The 19,898-nt window shown below is 30.5% G+C and overlaps 1 protein-coding gene across 1 annotated transcript in view; it reads right to left on the reverse strand.

The window, feature by feature from the left end:
* Positions 1 to 284: 284 nt before the first annotated feature.
* The window catches only part of LOC129963065 (potential E3 ubiquitin-protein ligase ariadne-2-like), a 33,019-nt gene continuing 13,405 nt past the window's right edge, over positions 285 to 19,898 (reverse strand). The window contains exons 9-14 of the mRNA XM_056077097.1: positions 19,593 to 19,638; positions 18,226 to 18,353; positions 9,318 to 9,461; positions 7,793 to 7,861; positions 6,428 to 6,511; positions 285 to 1,983 (exon numbers count right to left, since the gene is read on the reverse strand). Coding sequence (XP_055933072.1) covers positions 1,912 to 1,983; positions 6,428 to 6,511; positions 7,793 to 7,861; positions 9,318 to 9,461; positions 18,226 to 18,353; positions 19,593 to 19,638 — 543 coding nt within the window. The 3' untranslated portion in view covers positions 285 to 1,911. The remainder of the gene's footprint in view (positions 1,984 to 6,427; positions 6,512 to 7,792; positions 7,862 to 9,317; positions 9,462 to 18,225; positions 18,354 to 19,592; positions 19,639 to 19,898) is intronic.

Raw genomic sequence — 19,898 nt, forward strand, 5'->3', positions numbered from 1 at the left:
ATTAAGCACATAAATAATATAACAGGTAAACATAAAGTTTCGTTTAGCATCTGTCGTGAAAGAGATACATTTGGAGTTTCAGTAATTTCCATGACATTTAAGCTGAATTTATAAAAGCATTAAAAACTTATTATTTTAGGAAGATATTCATTTTTAAGAATTTTTATAATCAATATTACATAAACAATCTGCTTGAATTGTAAATATAGCTGAACTATTAATATAATTTTTCATTACATTTAAAAAGGAATCAGTTGCTAGAAACAAGGGTGAAAAAAAATCCAAACTGCTATGCTTAAAGTAAGTATTTTAATATATTAACATATGACAAGTTTTTTTTAAAAATAGAAATCTTAACAAAATTTGTCCAGGAATGAGAAAAACAACAAAAACACCTATGCTGTCAAAAACAATTTTCTTCTTATATAAACATTTAATTTCATGTCATCTTTGTTTTACTTTTTCCGAAGTGCCACGTAGTAATTATGTAAGAAAGGACAACAAAAATAAACATCACATTTTCATAAATTTCATCTTTTTTTTCTCCATTTTTGAAAGTTGTTATTAATATAAATATACAAATGATAAAAGTTTGGAGCAAGCATCTGTAAAGCACTGAAAATGAAAATTAATTGTGCATATCAATTCACTGCATCATATTGATAAATTGATTTTGTTTTGATAATTTGAAAATTAGCATAGTTTTAATGACTAGTTTGTAATTCTAATGCCATAATATACAGATGTTGATTAAAGGTAATGCATCATTTTATATAAATATATTTCCATATTTGCAATGAATTTTTAAATAATGCGCTTATGGAGGAAATTAGGACGGAACAAATAAACATAATACCTGAAACGTCATGCAGAGTATCCACTTTAATCTTGGCCAAATAGCTAATTTTTAACCATTAAAAAGATATATATATATTGCCAGTTAGAAAAATGCTCTAAATTACATATAGAATAATGTCTTATGCTCTATAGTTAATGTACTGCAGAAAAAATTAAAAAGTCTATATTGTTCCACAGTCTTTTAGTCATATTTAATGAACTATTTTTGGCATATTAATATATTAAATTTAAAAAAATTTCACTTTTATATGGACAAAATTGATCAAATTAAGAAACTAAATATGAATACCATAGATTACCTCAATTATTGTCGTGAGGAAACCCTAATTAGTTTAAAATAAAATTTTTGAAATAATTTAAAACACTTTTCTAATATGTAATATATACCTATTTCAAATGGAAGAGAAATTCATTATTGGGTAACAATGAAAGTAGATACTCTGTATTTAAAATGAAATACAGATAAAAATAATTATTAATTTATATGGGGGCAGGTTTAAATAATTTTCTTATACACCTCAGTAAAAATAATAAACAAATTTAAAGGTACAGATAGAAAACAATATTATATATATATAAAATCACATTAAGACATAGACACCTTTCTAAAAAAAGGGCATAGTTTTATTTAGGAAAATGGTTTTTACTGTACAATATACAACAAGATTTTCAACAAATTAATAGTCTGACACATATTAAAAATCAATTCAAACAGTTACAAATACTCATTATACAGCTTGTCCTCCATAATCATCATGAAGGATAATGCGCTGAAAGTTCTGTGAACAAGCAACTCCAGACAAAACTTTTTACAAAATAAATACTATGTAAAAAGATTCTAATTGAGCCTCAGCTGTCATGTGATGGAACTGAACTGAGAATACATCAAGCAGGCAGATGAATGCTTTACTTCTCTGTTACAGATTGAATTAAATTAAGATTGACTGCTAATAAATACAGAGAAAGATTCAAAAATAAAATCCATGGGGTCAGAGACTTTTTTTTTACAAAATGGTGTACAAAAATACTTCATTCAGTTAAAAAGAGGATGCATCACACAGACAAGAAATCTTTTAATAGAGTCGTCCTGAGTTTCTCTGCTACGTCCATTTGATTTTCTAAATCCTATAAAAAATTATTGGATAGTTATAGATTAATTAAATGCTCTAAAAAGGGTACATTAATAAATTAAAACACTGTACACATAGCAAAGTCATTCTATTTAAAAAAAAGTTAGAATTTTAATCTGTTCCTCACATATGGTTTCTTTAACAAAAAGAACTGAACTCTAATAACTAAAAGCTATAATTTATATTTCTTTTGTTTAAAAACATTTCTTGGTTTATAAACATCATGTTCTAATTACATTTATCACATACTTAAATTCATCCAAAAATACAAAAGACTCATTCATATTTTAAAATTTATTCAGTCTTCATTTACACAATGAGAAGTTCCAAGCTATCTTCAGCTATCCGAAGAACAACTATTTTATATTTTATAATGTGCATATATTTTTTTATGCTGGTTCTCTTCTACTCCAAGGACTTTATATTCTCAGGAGAAGAAATTAAATAGTCTATGTTTAGCAATAATGAAGAAATTTTAGTTTTAAATATCATGGGATATTTTTCCTCAGTCAAAAAATAATTCATATTTCTTTCCCATGTTTGTGTGTAAGAAATTACTCCATATATTTGTAATAAATTCAATTCATTCATATGTTTAAAATGAATTTTAATGTTGCTTAAATTATAAAATTAAAAGCTATTTTTGCTTAATTATCGCATGAACCTTTAATCTTTGTCACACCTCAAAATTTAACGACTAACTTTCACTGTTTGAAGAAAAAATTGTTTCATCCGTATCTTCACAGCCCATAAAATTACCAAATTAATAATTTTCAGTAGTTTCATATTCCTATAGAGAGGAATTCCTTTTTCTTATGGATAAAAATTACGGATGAATTTTGATAGTCTTTTTGTCTTTGGCTCTTAACAGAGTGTAAGTAACTTTGATGCATAAATGCATCATCATAGATAATATATTTTGAAAATTGCCTCTAATTTGAAAATTTCTCCCTAACTGTTAACAAAAACAATGATTGACATTGTCCAACTGAAACTTCTCCCTTTCTTCATGCATACAATACATGTTCGACTTTATTCTTAAAATTAATAATTTTCTATCCACTTGAATTGAACTTCACTGCAATCTATAAATTGTGAGGATTCCGACTTTCCCAAATTAAACTGCAAAATAAATGCTTGTTTAGTTAAATTTTAGTAAGTGTCCTTTTGAAGATATAATATGTTCTCACATGCTCTTTCATTTATTGTTCACATCGCTATGTTGAGTATGTTAATTGCTGGTCATGACTTGGCAAAAAACATTTAAAATCAGTTAACAAATTGAACATTCTTCTTCATTATGAAGAAGAATTAAATTATAATTTTATGTTAATCTTTCTTCAACTCTTTCTACCAGAGTTTTTATTACATATATGTCTATAATATATTCACTTTGAGTTCAATATATGCTCTTCTTTTAATCACATAAATTCAAAAATTATCTTTATAACAACTCATGAGTTGGGTAGATTTTCATTGCATCTCTGGATTAACAGATATACCTTTAACATACTAAACTGCTGTGCGAATACTTCATTAATCTTGGTTTCATTTCACTTTCAGAACAGATAACTCATGATAAAGGTTACCAATTCTCTCCTTCATTCTGCAACAAATATTCACTGATGAAATTCGCACATTGTTTCATTTCTCTGAAATGATCATTACTAAGAACCACTAAAAATTATTTCATCTTTAAACCAGTACCAAAACTATGTTTCAAGTTAAAAGCCATAAATTGATTTATAGATTTTCTATATGACGACATTCTCATAAGGTATTTTACACTGCAAAATCACTTTCTTTTTAACACACAAGCAAATAATTGCAACAGTATGTAGTGCTCGAAGAAAATTAATTGGCAATCAACATTGCCAACGAGAGGATTCACTCCACTACTCATTTGAATTCCACTAAATCACAACATAATTAACTCTTATGAATTTTTTATAGATTCCATGACATGGCACAGAAGCATCTGGAAGGATATCATATCTTCATTTCTAATCGAGATACTGCAGAAATTCCAGTAATTTTGTCACCAACTGGTCGCCAAGACTGGGGGTCACTGACTCGGCATCCCTTAGAACTATCTGCAAGACTCTTTCCTTACTATAAAACTAACAGTGCAAGGAAGTAATATTACAAATTCGTAACATCCCCCCCCTCTCCATCAAGGACGCTGACCTGGAAATCTCATTAGGCAGAATCATAATTCTTTACTTACAAGCTTTACATTGCTTGTACACCAAGGAATTTCATCTTCTGATCTCATCACAATCATCTCCAAATCCATAGTAAAGCCATATTTTTGTAGAAAGGCCAAACTAAGAATACAGTAAATCGGTGTTTTATGCTACATAGACTCTATATTGGAATTTATTAGATCCACATTCAAATGTAGCATACATTTTTTCATATATCATCATTTTTCCAACAATAACAATCTTTACGAAATATTAGGTGGCATGTAAATAAGCTGCCTCTTTCATTTCTGGGTCAAGTCTTCTCTTAATACAGTTGTCCACTGGTGTCCATCAACATCCAACATGCGAGATTACTGACAGATCCTTCCAAAAACAATCCATTTTTTTCCAAGGCTAAGTTGGAAAAGTTTCAGCCCTTCTTTGGGGGCTTTATTCGGAGAGGATTTACTTCGCGAAATGGTCACATGATGATTTTCTAGCAACCATTCTATACATGTCCCTCCTTATTACACTTATATTTCCAGAGCACTAAGTTCATTTTTGATGATGCTGATCTCTGTTTGAAATTTGTTCTTTATTTCTCTAATATTTTCTTTTCCCATCCTGGATAACCTTTTCCGTTCTTTATACACATCTAGCTTCATTCCCAACTTCCATTTCTTTGTTCCAAGACCACAAATTCATAGCATTTTCTTTTGCCCATCTTTCTTTCATTCTGCATTTCTTCTTGCATAAATTTCTTTAAATAATCTTCCATAGATTTAAACATAACAATCAGATAGCCATTTTCAGCTATCTTCACTTGAGACCTTAAATCTTGTAACTGCAGAATCCCATTTCTGAGACTAATGTTACTGAAAAATTGGTTTGGTGGGTTATAGTGACAAGGCAAATAAACAAAGTGCAAGATAACAATGCTTAATTCTACACAAAAAAGCACATAAACGTAAAATGTACATAAAACAGCATTAGCAGAAATCAACAAGTAGCAAACTGATAATAAACAACCACAACAGCAGAAAACACTCAGGGAGAACTCATTGGAGATCAAAATTCCTGAGAATTCAATCAATTATTCATATTAACTCAACTCAACAACTATATTACTAATTTCTTTCAGCTTTGTCCCTTGGTTTTTCTTTTAATAGTTTCTGCAACAAAGCAAATAAACTTCCAGGAGGATAGTCAAGACGTCAATGATTTCTGAAATTTTCACTTTTGTCATCAAAGCCATTGTTATTGACTTGGTATCCATTCAAGCTATCTGTAAAACTCTCTTCCTTTCAATATTACTTTAGGGGATTGAGATGCGCGAGGATTGAACCTGGGACCTTATGGTTTGCAGTTCAGTAACATAACCATTATGCAAAAGCAATTGCTCATGCAGCGTAGTTATTAACTGGCTTATATGCTATTCACTACAGACTCTCCCTTTAATGAGTCGGAGGTGAGAAGAACTATATGACTGTTGATGTATTTTAGCTGTTGTCTAATGTACCCAGTTGAGTAGCGTCAAGCGTTATGGCGAACATGTATGGGTGAGTGGTTGCTGATGCTGCATCAAGCGAGTGTGACGACTTTGGGTTGCTGCATCCAGTGAGTCTGACAACTTTGGTTGCTGTGGGTAGATGGCGCCACAACAGATGTACGAAGGTTGAAGGTTCATCGTCCGAGGTGACCAATTTAGGGGATTGAGATGCACAAGGATAGAACCTGGGACCTTGTGGTTCGCAGTCCAGTAACATAACCATATGCAAAAGCAATTGCTCATGCAGCGTAGTTGTTAACTGGCTTATATGCTATTCACCACATTACCATGAAACCAATTGTGCAGGATACCAATATAACAAATTCATAATATATACATATCTATAAATATATGCACATTTAACATACATAAATATATCACATTTAGTTGTTATAATATTTTTGTATATAAAATTACTTTTCTATCTGGTATATTGAAAAAACAGAGATTTTTGACTCAATTTGTTTTATCAACTGTTTATCAATCTATTTGTAGATGAAACCTAAAATATAGGATAATATATATTTTTGATATTTATAATTAATTTAATATGCCATGAACAGCAGCAGGCTGTAAATTATAAATAAATGTGAAAAAGTGAAATAAATAACAAAATCAAGTATTCTTCACTCTTCAATTTGCACACTAATAATTTTCAACATTAACTAGCATTTGTATTGAATTATAACAGAAAATTTCCATACCCCTCTGTCTGTGCTTTCAGCTCTTTCTACTTTCCAAGAGAGATTTTCAATCTCTGCTTCCAGCTGAGCTTGCTGATATTCAAACTAAATAAAACACATGTTTGATTTTATTTTTTCATGCATTAAATATTAATAAAAATCATAATAAACTTACCAATACTATGATTTTTTTATAAGTTATCTGTCAATATCTAATTACATGAATCAAGTTTTTGAGGAAAATTAAATGTCATTCTAATAAACTGTTATCTTGATAATGCATTAATTTAGATATTTGATTATCTAAAATATTACTAGCATCTTGCTTAGTGACACTAGAAAAGAGATTTTAAGCAATTAAAGTATGTTTTTTAAAATTTTCAAACATTGTATTTAACCAATAGAAGAGAAATAACTGTATTTTAATATTTCAAATTGGTCAAAGCATCAATATATATCTTCTTTACAACTTTTTCCCAAGGATTTAGAGGCCTTATTTTATGGCATTTAAGAAAAATATAGATATGTAAAAGAGAACAATTAAAATAAAAGAATTAGATATGAGAAGAATACGTTATAAATGTAACATTTTTGGAAGCTCAAACAAGGTTTTAGTTAGACAAGGCACCTTTAACTAATTAGTGTTTAGAAATAATTAAACTGAATAAGTACATTACAAACTCTTATTGTTATCATTATACCATATATAACACTTCCACTAAAAGGTTATATGAAACACAACAGACGACTAACTTTTTTTTTATAATGAACAATTTTGCTTAACTGCTATATAATTAATTTGCTTTGCTATAACATACACCATTTGTTCATGATTATTCTGTAATAAGGAAATTATAATATATAAATTATAAGTTATGTTTTGCATTATTAACAAAAAAAAAATCACTTTTTTTTGTTAATAATTCAAAATAAAACACATAATTTATATATTTATGAAATAATGAAAATATTTAGAGAAATGTAAGCCAATTTTAAATGAAAAATGTTTGCATTGTATTTTTGAACTAACTAACTAATGTATTAAAATTGCTGAATTCAATCATAAATAAAAAAAAAGAAGGAAAGGAATTTATTTTCCGCTTTAAAATATTAAGTTCTATTTACAGAAATGAGCGAACCTTCACAAAGGCAGAGGTATAAAGAACGTTTGTTCTAAATGAATGTAACAAAACAAGCAATAGTAACTGAACTTAAATAATTCTCAAATTAATAAAACTACCTACTTTCAAAATAGGAATTCATCATTTCCAAACAAAGCAGCAAAAATCAGCAATGGATCTTATATTGACTACATTCATTTTATTTCATATAACTACAACTGTTACTATAGAATATACTTAAAAATATTTCTAAAAAAAGACTTACCAATTGTTTCCTAGGACCATTCTCCATATAATAAGCATATGGATAAGTATATTGAAGAGTGTACCGACACTGGAAAAAAAAAAAAAAGTCCAATTTTCAAATACTACAAATTAATTCATAACATGATAAATTAAAAATCTTCACCTCATTTAAAAATTATCTCTATAATTTTTAATAATTAATATACAGAATCATTTTCAGTTGCAAACTACTCAAAATGAGTTTTCCGATTCCAAGTATACTTGCTGGAGAATGCCTGATACTATTTTATTTGCTGGAGATGAGATTTGAGTTTTTTAGGGTTAACTAGACATTCTAGCAAAGGTAGTACATAAGCATTATCTTTAAAAAATAACTATCATTACAAATAAATAAAATCACTAACATTCGGAGCAAGGAAATGAGGTAATTTAAATGTTAAATCATAACATTTGCAAGACTGACATAGCAATTAGAAAGTTCTTCACCTAAGAACCTTCTAAGTGACAGTACTTCATCTTGCTTTTCAAACAAAATGCTATCAGCCTGTAATTTCTGAAGACATCTGTTTTGAAAAATTTCTAAAGTACATAATTCCTAGAGTCTGTACTAATAATAAAAGAGAATACGTGTGTGTATTGGTGTTGAAGAGGACAAATTGTAAAAACCAGAGTTGCCAAATTTAGTACCAATATACTTTGAAAGGTAAGATCTTAGAATTATTATTTTTTTAAAATTAAGTGAAATTTTAAGATTTTTTCAGTACAACTGCCAAAAATATTGCATTACACAAATAAGTTTTATATCACCTTAAAATTAAAAAAAAATCTTTTCAATGATATTGATTTACTTGTTATAAATTTTTTAAACCCACTTTAATTGCTTTAAAAAATATTTTAAAACTTACATTACAAAAGTAAACTTCATTGTTGTATGTAGTAATAGTTAGCAAGAACAATTTCTACCGTTAGATTTCTGTCTTAAGGGTGCTCTTAATGAGCATTTTAAAATTTTGTTGAAGTAAAAATTAAAGTTTAACTTAACAAGTAAGCAATGTTGGTAATTTATTAAAGTGTAGAATAAAATTAAACATTTTAAAATATTTCTAGAGCAAAATTTTTGTAATACTTGAAATTTATCTTTTTCATTCTAAATTTTAAATAAGATAACAGAAGATTAGGAAAATTCAAAGCACAATGAATAGAACAGTGTAAATTTTTAAAAAAATAGTATGCATTAGATGCAAATTGAAATTTGAAATTTAAAAATACTTTGCTGAAGAAGTTATTTACAGCAAGTTATATTAATTACATTTAATTAAATATTTTAGAAACCATTATTCTTGATCCACTAGATGGTCACCAAAAGCAACTAGTATTACACAAAAGGTTAATATTCTTGATGAAAACATCTTGACAACTGTAAGAAAGACCATTACCCCTTACAGATTCACATAAGAAATTTTGTGGCATTAAGATAAAATCTGAAGGTCTCTCTCTTTCTAATGATTAAATCTTGCTTTATATAGATTAAAACAGAAATTTACCTTTGCTAGAAGGGCAGCTGCATTTCTCAGATATTGCCAATCAATCCACGTCCCTTCACTTGCCATCACTTTTTCGTTAATTCGATCTATGATCTTTTGGTGAGTTTCCTCTTCAAGGCGCAAGCTCCGAGCATGATTTTCCCACTGAAACAATGAAGCTTTGTTTAATATTTTACAGAAAATGCTACATTACGTGCACAGCCTGTTGCATAAAAGATAACTACATATTTTGAATGTAATAAATAAAATAAAATAAAAATCACATACAATACATTCATATATACAGATTAGCAAACAAAATTCCTATGAATAAAAATCTATTAAAAAGACAGGCAAATAAGGTTTTACTTTGTATGAACCAATTTTGCTGTGCTGCATTAAATCAAGAACTGTACAATTTTTGAGAAAATTTCTCAGCTTCAAAGGAAAAAAAATCAGGAAGTTTTAGGAATGCCTTACATTTTGAACACACACTTTATTGAACTCCACTAATTAGCTGAACCCCTCCCCACTTCAATACAACCACTGACAATGACTAGATGCCTCCCCCCCTCCAAAAAAAATCGCATTGTGTCCCAGACACCACTTATCCTTGTTATTCTATTTGTTGCGAATGGCCAGCCAATCAGAGCTATTTTATATGACACATTCTTGTTTATTCAGTATATTTTTAAATTCATTCAACTAAAACAGATATTTGGTAGATGTTAGACCAGCACAATTATTTGAAATACTGAGAAGCATAGAGTTACGCTAATAATTTCTAGCACTGATCTTAGTTGATAGTTTGAGTCTGAAAAAACGGATGTGACACCGCATAAAATACAAAGGAAATAGCTCCATACGTCGTTTACAGTTTGTGCTAAGAAGATTGAATATAAGCTTAGTAAAGAAGCTCCTAATATGAAAGAACCTTCGGTTTTGAAATCACAAATTGCCGATAAATTTTTGTGCTTGCAGAAGTTCCAAGCAGAAATAACTGATCTTATTTTGAAAGACCAAGACGCCGAAGCAGCGTATGAAGATTTTCTGTCTGCTGAAAAACATAAAGACATATATTTTGAGCTGTGCTCACAAATTGAAGAAGTGTCTTTGAAAGAGTCATCTACAACAAAAATTTCTGAAAACAGAAAATTTAAATTTTCGAAAATAGCGCTAAAAAAGTTTGACGGTAATGCTAAGGATTACTGGAATGAATTTTGGAAAATATACGACGACGCAAGTATTCCTAATGAGGAGAAAATGCAATATCTCTTGCAAGCCGTTGTGCCTGCATCGAATGCGGCTCGCTTGGTGGAGAGTTGCCCTGCTACAGCCATAAGCGAGCGCGCAACTTTATCCATAAGCGATCGCTCAACTACAAGAGATTGAAGCGGTATGAGACGCGGGAGGATAGAACCTGGGACCTTTAGGTTAGCAGTCCAGTAACTAACCGATTTCGGCAAAACAGCTGTTCGGGCAGAAGCGCTGTTACTGGCTTATATGCAATTCACCACAGTACTCTCCCTCCAGTGAGTCGAAGGGGAGACGAACGATACGGCGTTGAGTGGTGATGTATTATTAGGAGTAGCTGTTGTCTTAATGGGCCGGTACCCAGTTTGAATAGCGCCAAGCGTTATGGCGAGCGTTTTTTTTTTTTTTTTTTTTGTGGGTGCTGATGCGCCAAGTGTGTCTGGCGACTTTGGGTTGCTGCGTCACGTGAGTCTGACGACTTTGCTGCGCCAAGTGAGTCTGGCGACTTTAGTTGCGGGCAGATGGCGCCACAACAGCTGTAAGAAGATTGAAGGTTCAGCGTCCGAGGTCACCAATGAAGAGGTAGGGACGCGCTAGGATAGAACCTGGGACCTTTAGGTTAGCAGTCCAGTAACAATCCGATTATGCCAAAACAGCTGTTCGGGCAGAAGCGCTGTTACTGGCTTATATGCAATTCACCACGAGATTCTGACGTGACGATTTATTAGTGCAAATAAACGTAAGGGATTTGTTATCTATGGTTATAAAAAATGCGACTAAAGCACGTTCGAAAAGGGCCTACCATCTTTTTATGACGAGTTAGAAGCCAAGATAAGAGCATTGGTGAGCCTTGGACGCACCCAAGAAAAATATGGCGATTTTTTAAGTCCTTAAGTAGAGTTTTGTCGACCTGAAGAAATATTGATAGTCGGAAACGAAACAGAAGTATGAAAGATGAATCTCGTGTTGAAAACCGTAAGAAATAATAAAATTAGCGTAAAGTAGTTTCAGTTCTCCTTCCAATAATAATAATAATAATAATAATAATAAACGAGAGGCCGTAAACAAACTGGATAATTACCTTACTGCTGCGACAATGGTAAGCACTGATAGTAGGAATAGCACACGTAAGTGAAATTTACCATGCATCTTTTGTAATAAGAAACATTCTTCCAAGGGCCATTTATAAGTTAGAAATATGTCTTTATGAAAAGAAAAAGTATATTTTGAAAAATCTAGCATGTTTTTGTTGTTTCTCAGTTTTGCACTTTCCAAATTTTTGTAAACTAAAAAATGCATACTTATATTGTGCCAAGCCGCACCATTATTTTATATGTGGACCATCTTAAAGAAAATCTTAAGAATAAGTCTGATGTTTTTGAAACTAATTCATTGCCTAACAGTTGTAGTAAAAATAATGTATTTCTAATGATTTTAAATGAGAAAATGTGCGCTTTTAAAAGAGCAATAACCGTAAGAGCTTTGATTGACACTGGATCTAAGTATTCTTACATTTCAAAACGCGTAATCGAGAAGTTGGGCATAAAATCAAATAATAAGATAAAAATGCAGCATATGTTATTGGGGGAGGACGCAGAGATTCACTAGATGACTCATACAATCTTCCTACTGAAGCTTTCACGGAAAAGAGGAATTGTGGCACAGTGCCAAAAGTTAGTAATCCTAAGGTGATTAATGAGTTGAATAAAAAGGGTATGATTTTGTTAGATCTAGAATTTGATGATTGCTAAATTGGTTTATTGATAGGAGCAGACATTGCATAATAATAATATTTTAACTGGGAAACACGAAGTTGCAAATACATGTTGTACCAACACGTCCTAAAATACACCTACTGTACTTTAGGAGGTGTTGGTTGTACAAACAGTGATACTGTTTTAATTGTTATTTCTATAAACGTTAAAGATCCCTCTATCAATGAATTATGGAATCTCGAAAGCTATGGAATTCTTGATTCAATTCAGATATTAAATAAAAAATAATGAGCATTCAAAAGCGGACACCTTTTTTATTTATGATTGAGGAATTTAAGAAAAATATGAAAATTCTGCCGAACGGTAAATAAGAACTTTACTTTAAAAATCAAATGTTACTGAGTTGCCTTCAAATAAAGAATTGACTTGGTAGCGGTATTAAAAAATGTGCGAACGTGCATAATGGAACGACCTTTTAGAGGATTATAAGGTTGTGTTTAAGGAATGGGAAGAATTAAAAATGATTGAAAAGGTAGAGTGTGAAAACGAAACATCTCATTTTCTATCCCATCGGGCGGTTGAGAAAACCGATAGTATTACTATTAGAATAGGTTTTGGTGTGTCATCGAGTCGCTTTCTTATTAGCAGCAATACTCACACTTGCTCGAAAATATGCCCACAGTTGATTCTGAAATAACCAATAACTTAAAACCGTCGTTTTATGTTGACAATTGTGTTGTGGGCGTGGGAAATGTTAGTCAACAAGAAGTCTATTTTAAAATCTAGGGAAATTTTGCCACAAAACTGTTTTAATTTATGAAATTGGGAAAGTAATATTGAATGCAAATATATATCAAAGAATACAGGAATAACTAAAATTCTGGGAATTATATTGAATTTAAATAAAGATGTGCTAGAGTGCAATATTTCTGTTGAAAATTTAAAAACTGAGAATGATATAATAAAACAGTTTATTTTGGCAGCTGTACAGAAAATTTTAGATCCACTCGAAATTTTATGCCCAGGCACTCTACTACCTAAAATACTGTTGCAGAACATGTGGAAATTAAAATTATCTTGGGATTCACCTTTGCCTAATGATATTATGAAACCATTTCTAAAGTGGTGGAGTGAAATAAATAAACTTGCAGATGTAGAAATTTCGCATTATTTTGAAATTAATGATATAACTAATGCACGTTTTTGTTGATGCCTCTAAAGAGGCATATGCAACTTGCATATTCTTGACTACAGATACCTTCCAAGGTGTAAAAATTGCACAACAGGGCAAAAACAAGAATAGCTACTTTAAAACAGGTGACAATCCTTACATTAGAGCTTTTGGCATGCTGTATTGGGGCCAGGTTGGCACATTCAGTGCAATAAGCAATTAACATTACTGAAATGGAAACAATTTTTAAGAGTGATTCCATGGTTGCATTGTATTGGTTGAAAAAAAAAAAAAAAGGAGATAGTAAGTGTTTATGTGATTTCTTTATTTATAATATTTTGTTTTTATTTAATTATTTTATTAGTATTTTTTATTCTTTGTATATTTAGTCATACAGTAAAGATTAATACTGAACATAGATGGTGCAGTATGCGCTAAACCCTATGTATGTTTGGAATGTGGGGGAGGCGCACTTAAGCTTATTTTGGAAAGACTTGACCCTGAGAGTTGGTGTGAAACTGGTGCAAGCAGACACCGCTCGCTCTTTTGTTAGTGGCAAAAAGAAGTATTCGTTCGCTCTTTGTTAGCGGCATTTTCTACTTTAATTGTATATAGTATTATGTGTTACCTTATATATGTGTGATCATCGTCCATGTGTGTTATTATATGTGTGTGTGTGTGTGCAAAAATAAATAAGAAAAAGACAAGAAAGCATCGTTCATTGGCTTAAATACACACACCCAGCTACAGTAAGTTTCATATGAATCGAACGAAAGAAATAAAGACCTTCTTTTTATAACAGCAAATGGTGATATATACCAGGAAAAATGAATTCTGCTAACTTAATCTCTCGAGGATGCTCACTTAGTCATTTGGTTGTCATATTAGTGGGAAGGTCCTTTATGGTTATTAGAGTCGCCAAATAAATGGTACACAACTGAATTAATTTATTGTGAAACTAAAGAAATTTCTTCAGAAAAAAAAGTCAGACTATGTCATTTAAATTTGTCACAAGCAAAGATATTATGGTATATTAGGAAATTTTCCAAATTTCACTCAAGATTACTAGCTTGGGTTCTCATATTTGTTAATAATGCTTGAACTACTGTCAATGAGAGAAAGAAAGGGAAAAATAGTAGAGGAGATAGAGAATGCTGAGATCCAGTTACAAGCTCAAAGTCTTCCAGATGAGAAATCTACTCCTAATCTGTGAGTATTTAGAGATGAAAACAATGCCATTCATATGAAAACTCGAATTACTGAAAGTATAAATAATCATTATTTTCTGTCACCTGTCTTATTACCTAATAATTGTATCTTTACACAGGGACTTGTAGAGCATTTTCATACTGCGAATTATCCTGCTGGGACACCAAGGCTTCTCATCATAATACATGAAAAGTATTGGATATCAGGTGGTAAGAAAATTATCCAAAAAATATGGAATGCCAATACTAAGTATCGTAGATGTAAAGATAAATCTCCCATGACTGATTCAGTTTCATTGCCTGCTGACCAAGTTGAAAATGCAGCCGTATTTGAAATAGTAGGTGTATATTTAGCCGACCTCTATACATTGAACAGGATGACAACAATGATGTCTTTTACACTTGTGTCCTTTACAGGGCATTACATCTGGAATTAGTTTCTTCACTCTACACCGATGCCTATTATCTATTTGTCATTTTGTGGTTACGAGAGGAAGACCTGGAATAATCTATTTTAACAGCACTAATTTCGAGAGGGCCTATAGTGAACTGTCCTCTATCAAGTGGAATGAAGTTTCTCTCTATACAGAGATACAATGCATAACACGGAAATTTATATCTCCCACAGCTACCTGGTGGGAGAGGCTTAAAAGAACCATGAAATAGCTTCTCAGGAGAACTTGAGGCAAAGCCATATTTACCTATGAGGAAAAGGTGACATCTATGAATTCAAAAAGGTCATTAATTCACCTCAGTTAACAGATCTCTCTGAAGACATGCAAAATCTTACTCTAATTACACCAGCAATGCTTTTGCTTGATAGATCAAATGCTGAGGTTAAAGATCTAGGTATGCGGGATGCTAATCATTATCTCAAAATATTCAGATTTCAAGCCAAAGTAATTGAAGAGTTGTGGCAGCAATTTTAGAAGCGAGTATATAGATCAGCTGATTCAATGACAGAAACGTGATCCTCAGTTGTCAAATATTCATGAAGGAGATATTGTCTTAATTATGGATGATGTGAAAAATTGTCTCCAATGGCCTTTAGCTTGGGTAATGCAATTGATTCCAGGAAAGTGAAAACTGTAAAATTAAAGACTCAGTCTTGTACTCTAATTTGTCCAATCCAACATGCATTTTCACTTGAGATTAGTGGAAACAATTTGACATGTTTATACCAATCCAGAAAGTTGAATTGTCTGTGAATTCTACTTATTCAGATTCTTTGGCAGATAACCAGCCTCACATGTACAGATATGGTTGTGCCATTAAAAAACCCCAAGAGATTGAACTTGATGATTTAGCTGATGTTTTTGAGTAGGTATTCAGCTCCTCAAAAAGGGTGAACGATGTAGCTAATGGCATCCCATAGCCAGCCAATCAGAGCCAACTAGAACTGACATTAGCTGTTGTGTTCCCATTTTTCATATATGTATTAAGAAAACTTAGTGATGTAAAGTTGTGTTTTGTGATTAAATGTTTTATATCTCACATCCTTGTTTATTCAGTATATTTTTAAATTCACTAATCCAAAATAGACATTGGGTAGATATCAGCCCACATAATTATTTGAAACATTGCATGACACAGAGTTATGCTACACCAATGCTCCCACCATGTATTAATTTCCCTAAGTGCGAAATGGAACTCTTTCAGTCAGTTTTATTATAAATTTTCCTTCAGGTAAATTGTTTATCAATTACTATTAGTCATTTGATAAGATTTTATTAATTATTACTTTCAGACAAATTGCTATCATATAACTGTATTATAAATATTATCATAACCTTTGCATTTTGTGGAAAGAAAGTATTTTTAAAAATAAAACTTTTGCATTAACTTTTTATTGCTACTTTGAGAAGCTTATCACTAAACTCTGGATTATAAAGAAAAAGATAAAGAACAAGAAAAACATTAATTAAGGGAGAATTCAGATTTCCTCTCATCTCTCATTTGTACTGCTTTTATAAAATTCTACCAGAATAAATAATTTATTTTACATGAATAATCTCCAATGAACGCTTAGAAAACAATTTATACACCCTGACAGATTTCTCTAACAAAAATTAATTGGAAAGCATCTTAAAAGGAAGTTTAAAAACTAGCTAGATTGATTAATGATGTGGATTTTCATATTAATGTCTCTATTAATTAAATATTGCTGAAAACATATCAAGATGGAATAAAGTCAATAATGTTATGAATTTGTAATATTGCTTTCCAGCACAGTTGCTTCTATCAAAGGAAAGCCAATTTTACGGTCAGCTGTATTGGATGGTGAATCAATGATCCAAGGTCTTGGCAGCAAAAATGTATGATACTAAAATCTTCAGGAATGTTGGCGATAGGACCGTAGGAGGTAAATTATGTTGACAGTTTGAGAATCTTCTGCCCTGCCCTAGAAGCTATAAAAGGCTGACAGACCAAGCTGAAGACAGTTTAATAGTTAGGCAGAGTTGAGTAAGCGATGTATTAATTAGATTAGTCCAGAGAAGCTCAAGCGATTAATGGACTGAGAATTGAGCTGTGCAAGAAGTCTTGGAGACAAGTATTAAAACAAAATCAAGTTATGTGTGGAGTAGACAGTTATATAGCAGTGATTCGACAGCTGAATACAACTGAAATGAAGAGATAGTGGAGAATAGTAGGTGTTCAGAGGGACAATAGGGAAAAGCTACATGATTTCTCTCTTCCTGCTGAGTTCAGTCTGGCTGCTTTGTGTGCTGTTGTTATTGTTTACTACTGATTACTATGTGCGGACTGCCGTTTGTTCCAAGTGTGTTACTGTGTATTGCTTGTGTACATCTTATCTGTGCTTTTTCGTCTGCGTGTTCGTATCAACATCATTATTAGTTATTGAGGTCTGTTGACTGTGTCACCATTCCCCCACTAAAATAAACCTGTTAGGTTTAAAGATTTTTGTGTGTAGAACTTTTTAATTTCTGTGGCAATAAAATAGCCTGAATCCATTCTAAGACATTATCATTAACGATGATAAATAATTCAACCAATTAGCTAAAAGTGGGTAAATTTTGGCTTTGAAAAATGGGGATTTCATATTTTCAAGCAGCAAAACCAAATGAAAACATTAATATAATTTTAAAACACTTTACAACATTTTAATTAAAGGGTAAAAATCTCATTTCAAGTTCTTCTCATGAAGTATCCAATACTATAACTAAAGTTTTGAATATTTTATTGCTAAAATAAGAATTTTTATTTTTCAAGATTTTTATGATCAATTTAATTACAGCTCCCTATAATCTCAGATGATAAAAGTGGAAAGTCACAGTCTGTTTCCAGAGCTGAAAAGTCTCTTGTTCATAAATCAAACACTCAAACGCAAAAAGTCCATCTTTAGAACATATAATATAATCAATGTCATTCTTATTACTCATTACTTTAAATCTGGAAGAATACTGGAATAAATTTTCTAGATAGATAAAAAAAGTCTTATTAACATCAATACAAAATACAGCTATATATTGGTTAAAAAAATTTGTTATCTGTATGTCAGAGTTATAATAGATTATATTAAATTAATACAAGGGAATTACAAAAATAAATTGATGACTTACCCTTTCAAAATAAAAAAGATATTTCTTAAGAGCTTCTCTAGCTTGAGCATGCACTGATTCATTGGCAATGTTAGGATTTTCTTTATATCGACTACATTCATAATATTCACTACCATGGGAATTCCAATCTAGTAAAAACAATGTTATTAAAAAAAAAAATCTTTTTAAAAAATTTCTTCCTTAAACATAATCAATAAAATAAATACTTCAAACCCATTTCAAAAAGGATAAAAATCAACATATTTATATAAAAACCATGTCTTCTCTCTCTATATATTTTTTAATCCCAAAATTATCACTTAATATTTTATTTTTAATCCTTTAAATCTCAAGAACTAACTTCTTAACCATAAATAAATCATTTTCATGCACTCAAATCTGTCCCAGTGATATTAAGTTGTTTTCCAGATACATTATTGATGTAGAAGAGAAATCTTTTTTATGATTGTCTTGAATAAAGAATACAGAAAATAATCTATACTGGATTCTACACTACATAGATAAAAGAAATGACTGTAAAATCAGAATATTTATTCACTTTAGCAAAACACATAAATACGATACAATATGAATAAGAGCAAACATATTCAAGTAATCTTAATTTATTTTAGTTTTTTCTCTCACACTTTTAAAACAAAATTCATAAAATTTTAGCGATTTATTTTAAAATACAATGTAATGCTGTCAAACTTTTTTTAAGGTGAGTTTTTAAAATGTCATGTGCTCTTTAGCAATGACAAAGTTTGTACATAAGGAAACATTCCATCAAAATACGACATGCAAGTAAACATAAATGCAATTTGCATACAAAATTCATAAAAACAGAACAATATTAGAGTTAAGGAAATCTGTTCCATTACTATTAGAAACAGTAATAATGATCTTCCAGCTATTAAAATGATGAGATTGTTCCGTTTTCCCCTTTTTGAGAGATTGACCTTTGACGTAACTTCCATTTCCAGTTCCATTTTTTTTTTTTTTTTTAAACTTCCATACTCATCAATAAGCATTTTATGCTCTTTTAGTTTCAAAGCATATAGATTTTCTTACAATGATTTGAGATTTATTTTTTAAAAAATATGTATTTACTGGAAAAAAAAACTTTAGGAAATTTATACAAAATATATGTAGGAATTGATTCATCCGGTTTCAAAAAACACTGGATTTTTTTAAATAACTTTTTAATTAATTAGCAAAATAAATTTTACATCTTTTTCCCCATCAGAAGTTATTTTTAAATATAAACTAGACAGAATTAAAACACATATTTAAAAGAAGATTAAAATATTTTTATGTCAAATAATCTAGCATTTCATAAGCTTTCATCAATTATAAATGAGCATAAATAATGAAAAAGTAAACTTTACCTCCTAAACACATCCAACAGAAATCAAATTTACAACTATAGCATTGCTGAAAAAAGAAAAAAGTGAATCAAGCACTCCAGTTTGTCAATTAGAAGCATTCTTATTGATTAAATCTTAATTCTGAATCATGTGATAAGATATAAAGAAGAAGACACAGACAAACATGCATTAAAGACTATACCTAATTCTTAACAGACAACTACCAAGTTAGAATCATACTGTGCTTTATGTCCTTTTCAAACATATAATCATTCATAATAAAAAATGATGATATAATGAATATATTCTAATCCAATATATTATATA

The sequence above is a fragment of the Argiope bruennichi genome, chromosome 3, assembly GCF_947563725.1.
Source record: "Argiope bruennichi chromosome 3, qqArgBrue1.1, whole genome shotgun sequence".
NCBI classification, from domain to species: Eukaryota; Metazoa; Arthropoda; class Arachnida; order Araneae; family Araneidae; genus Argiope; species Argiope bruennichi.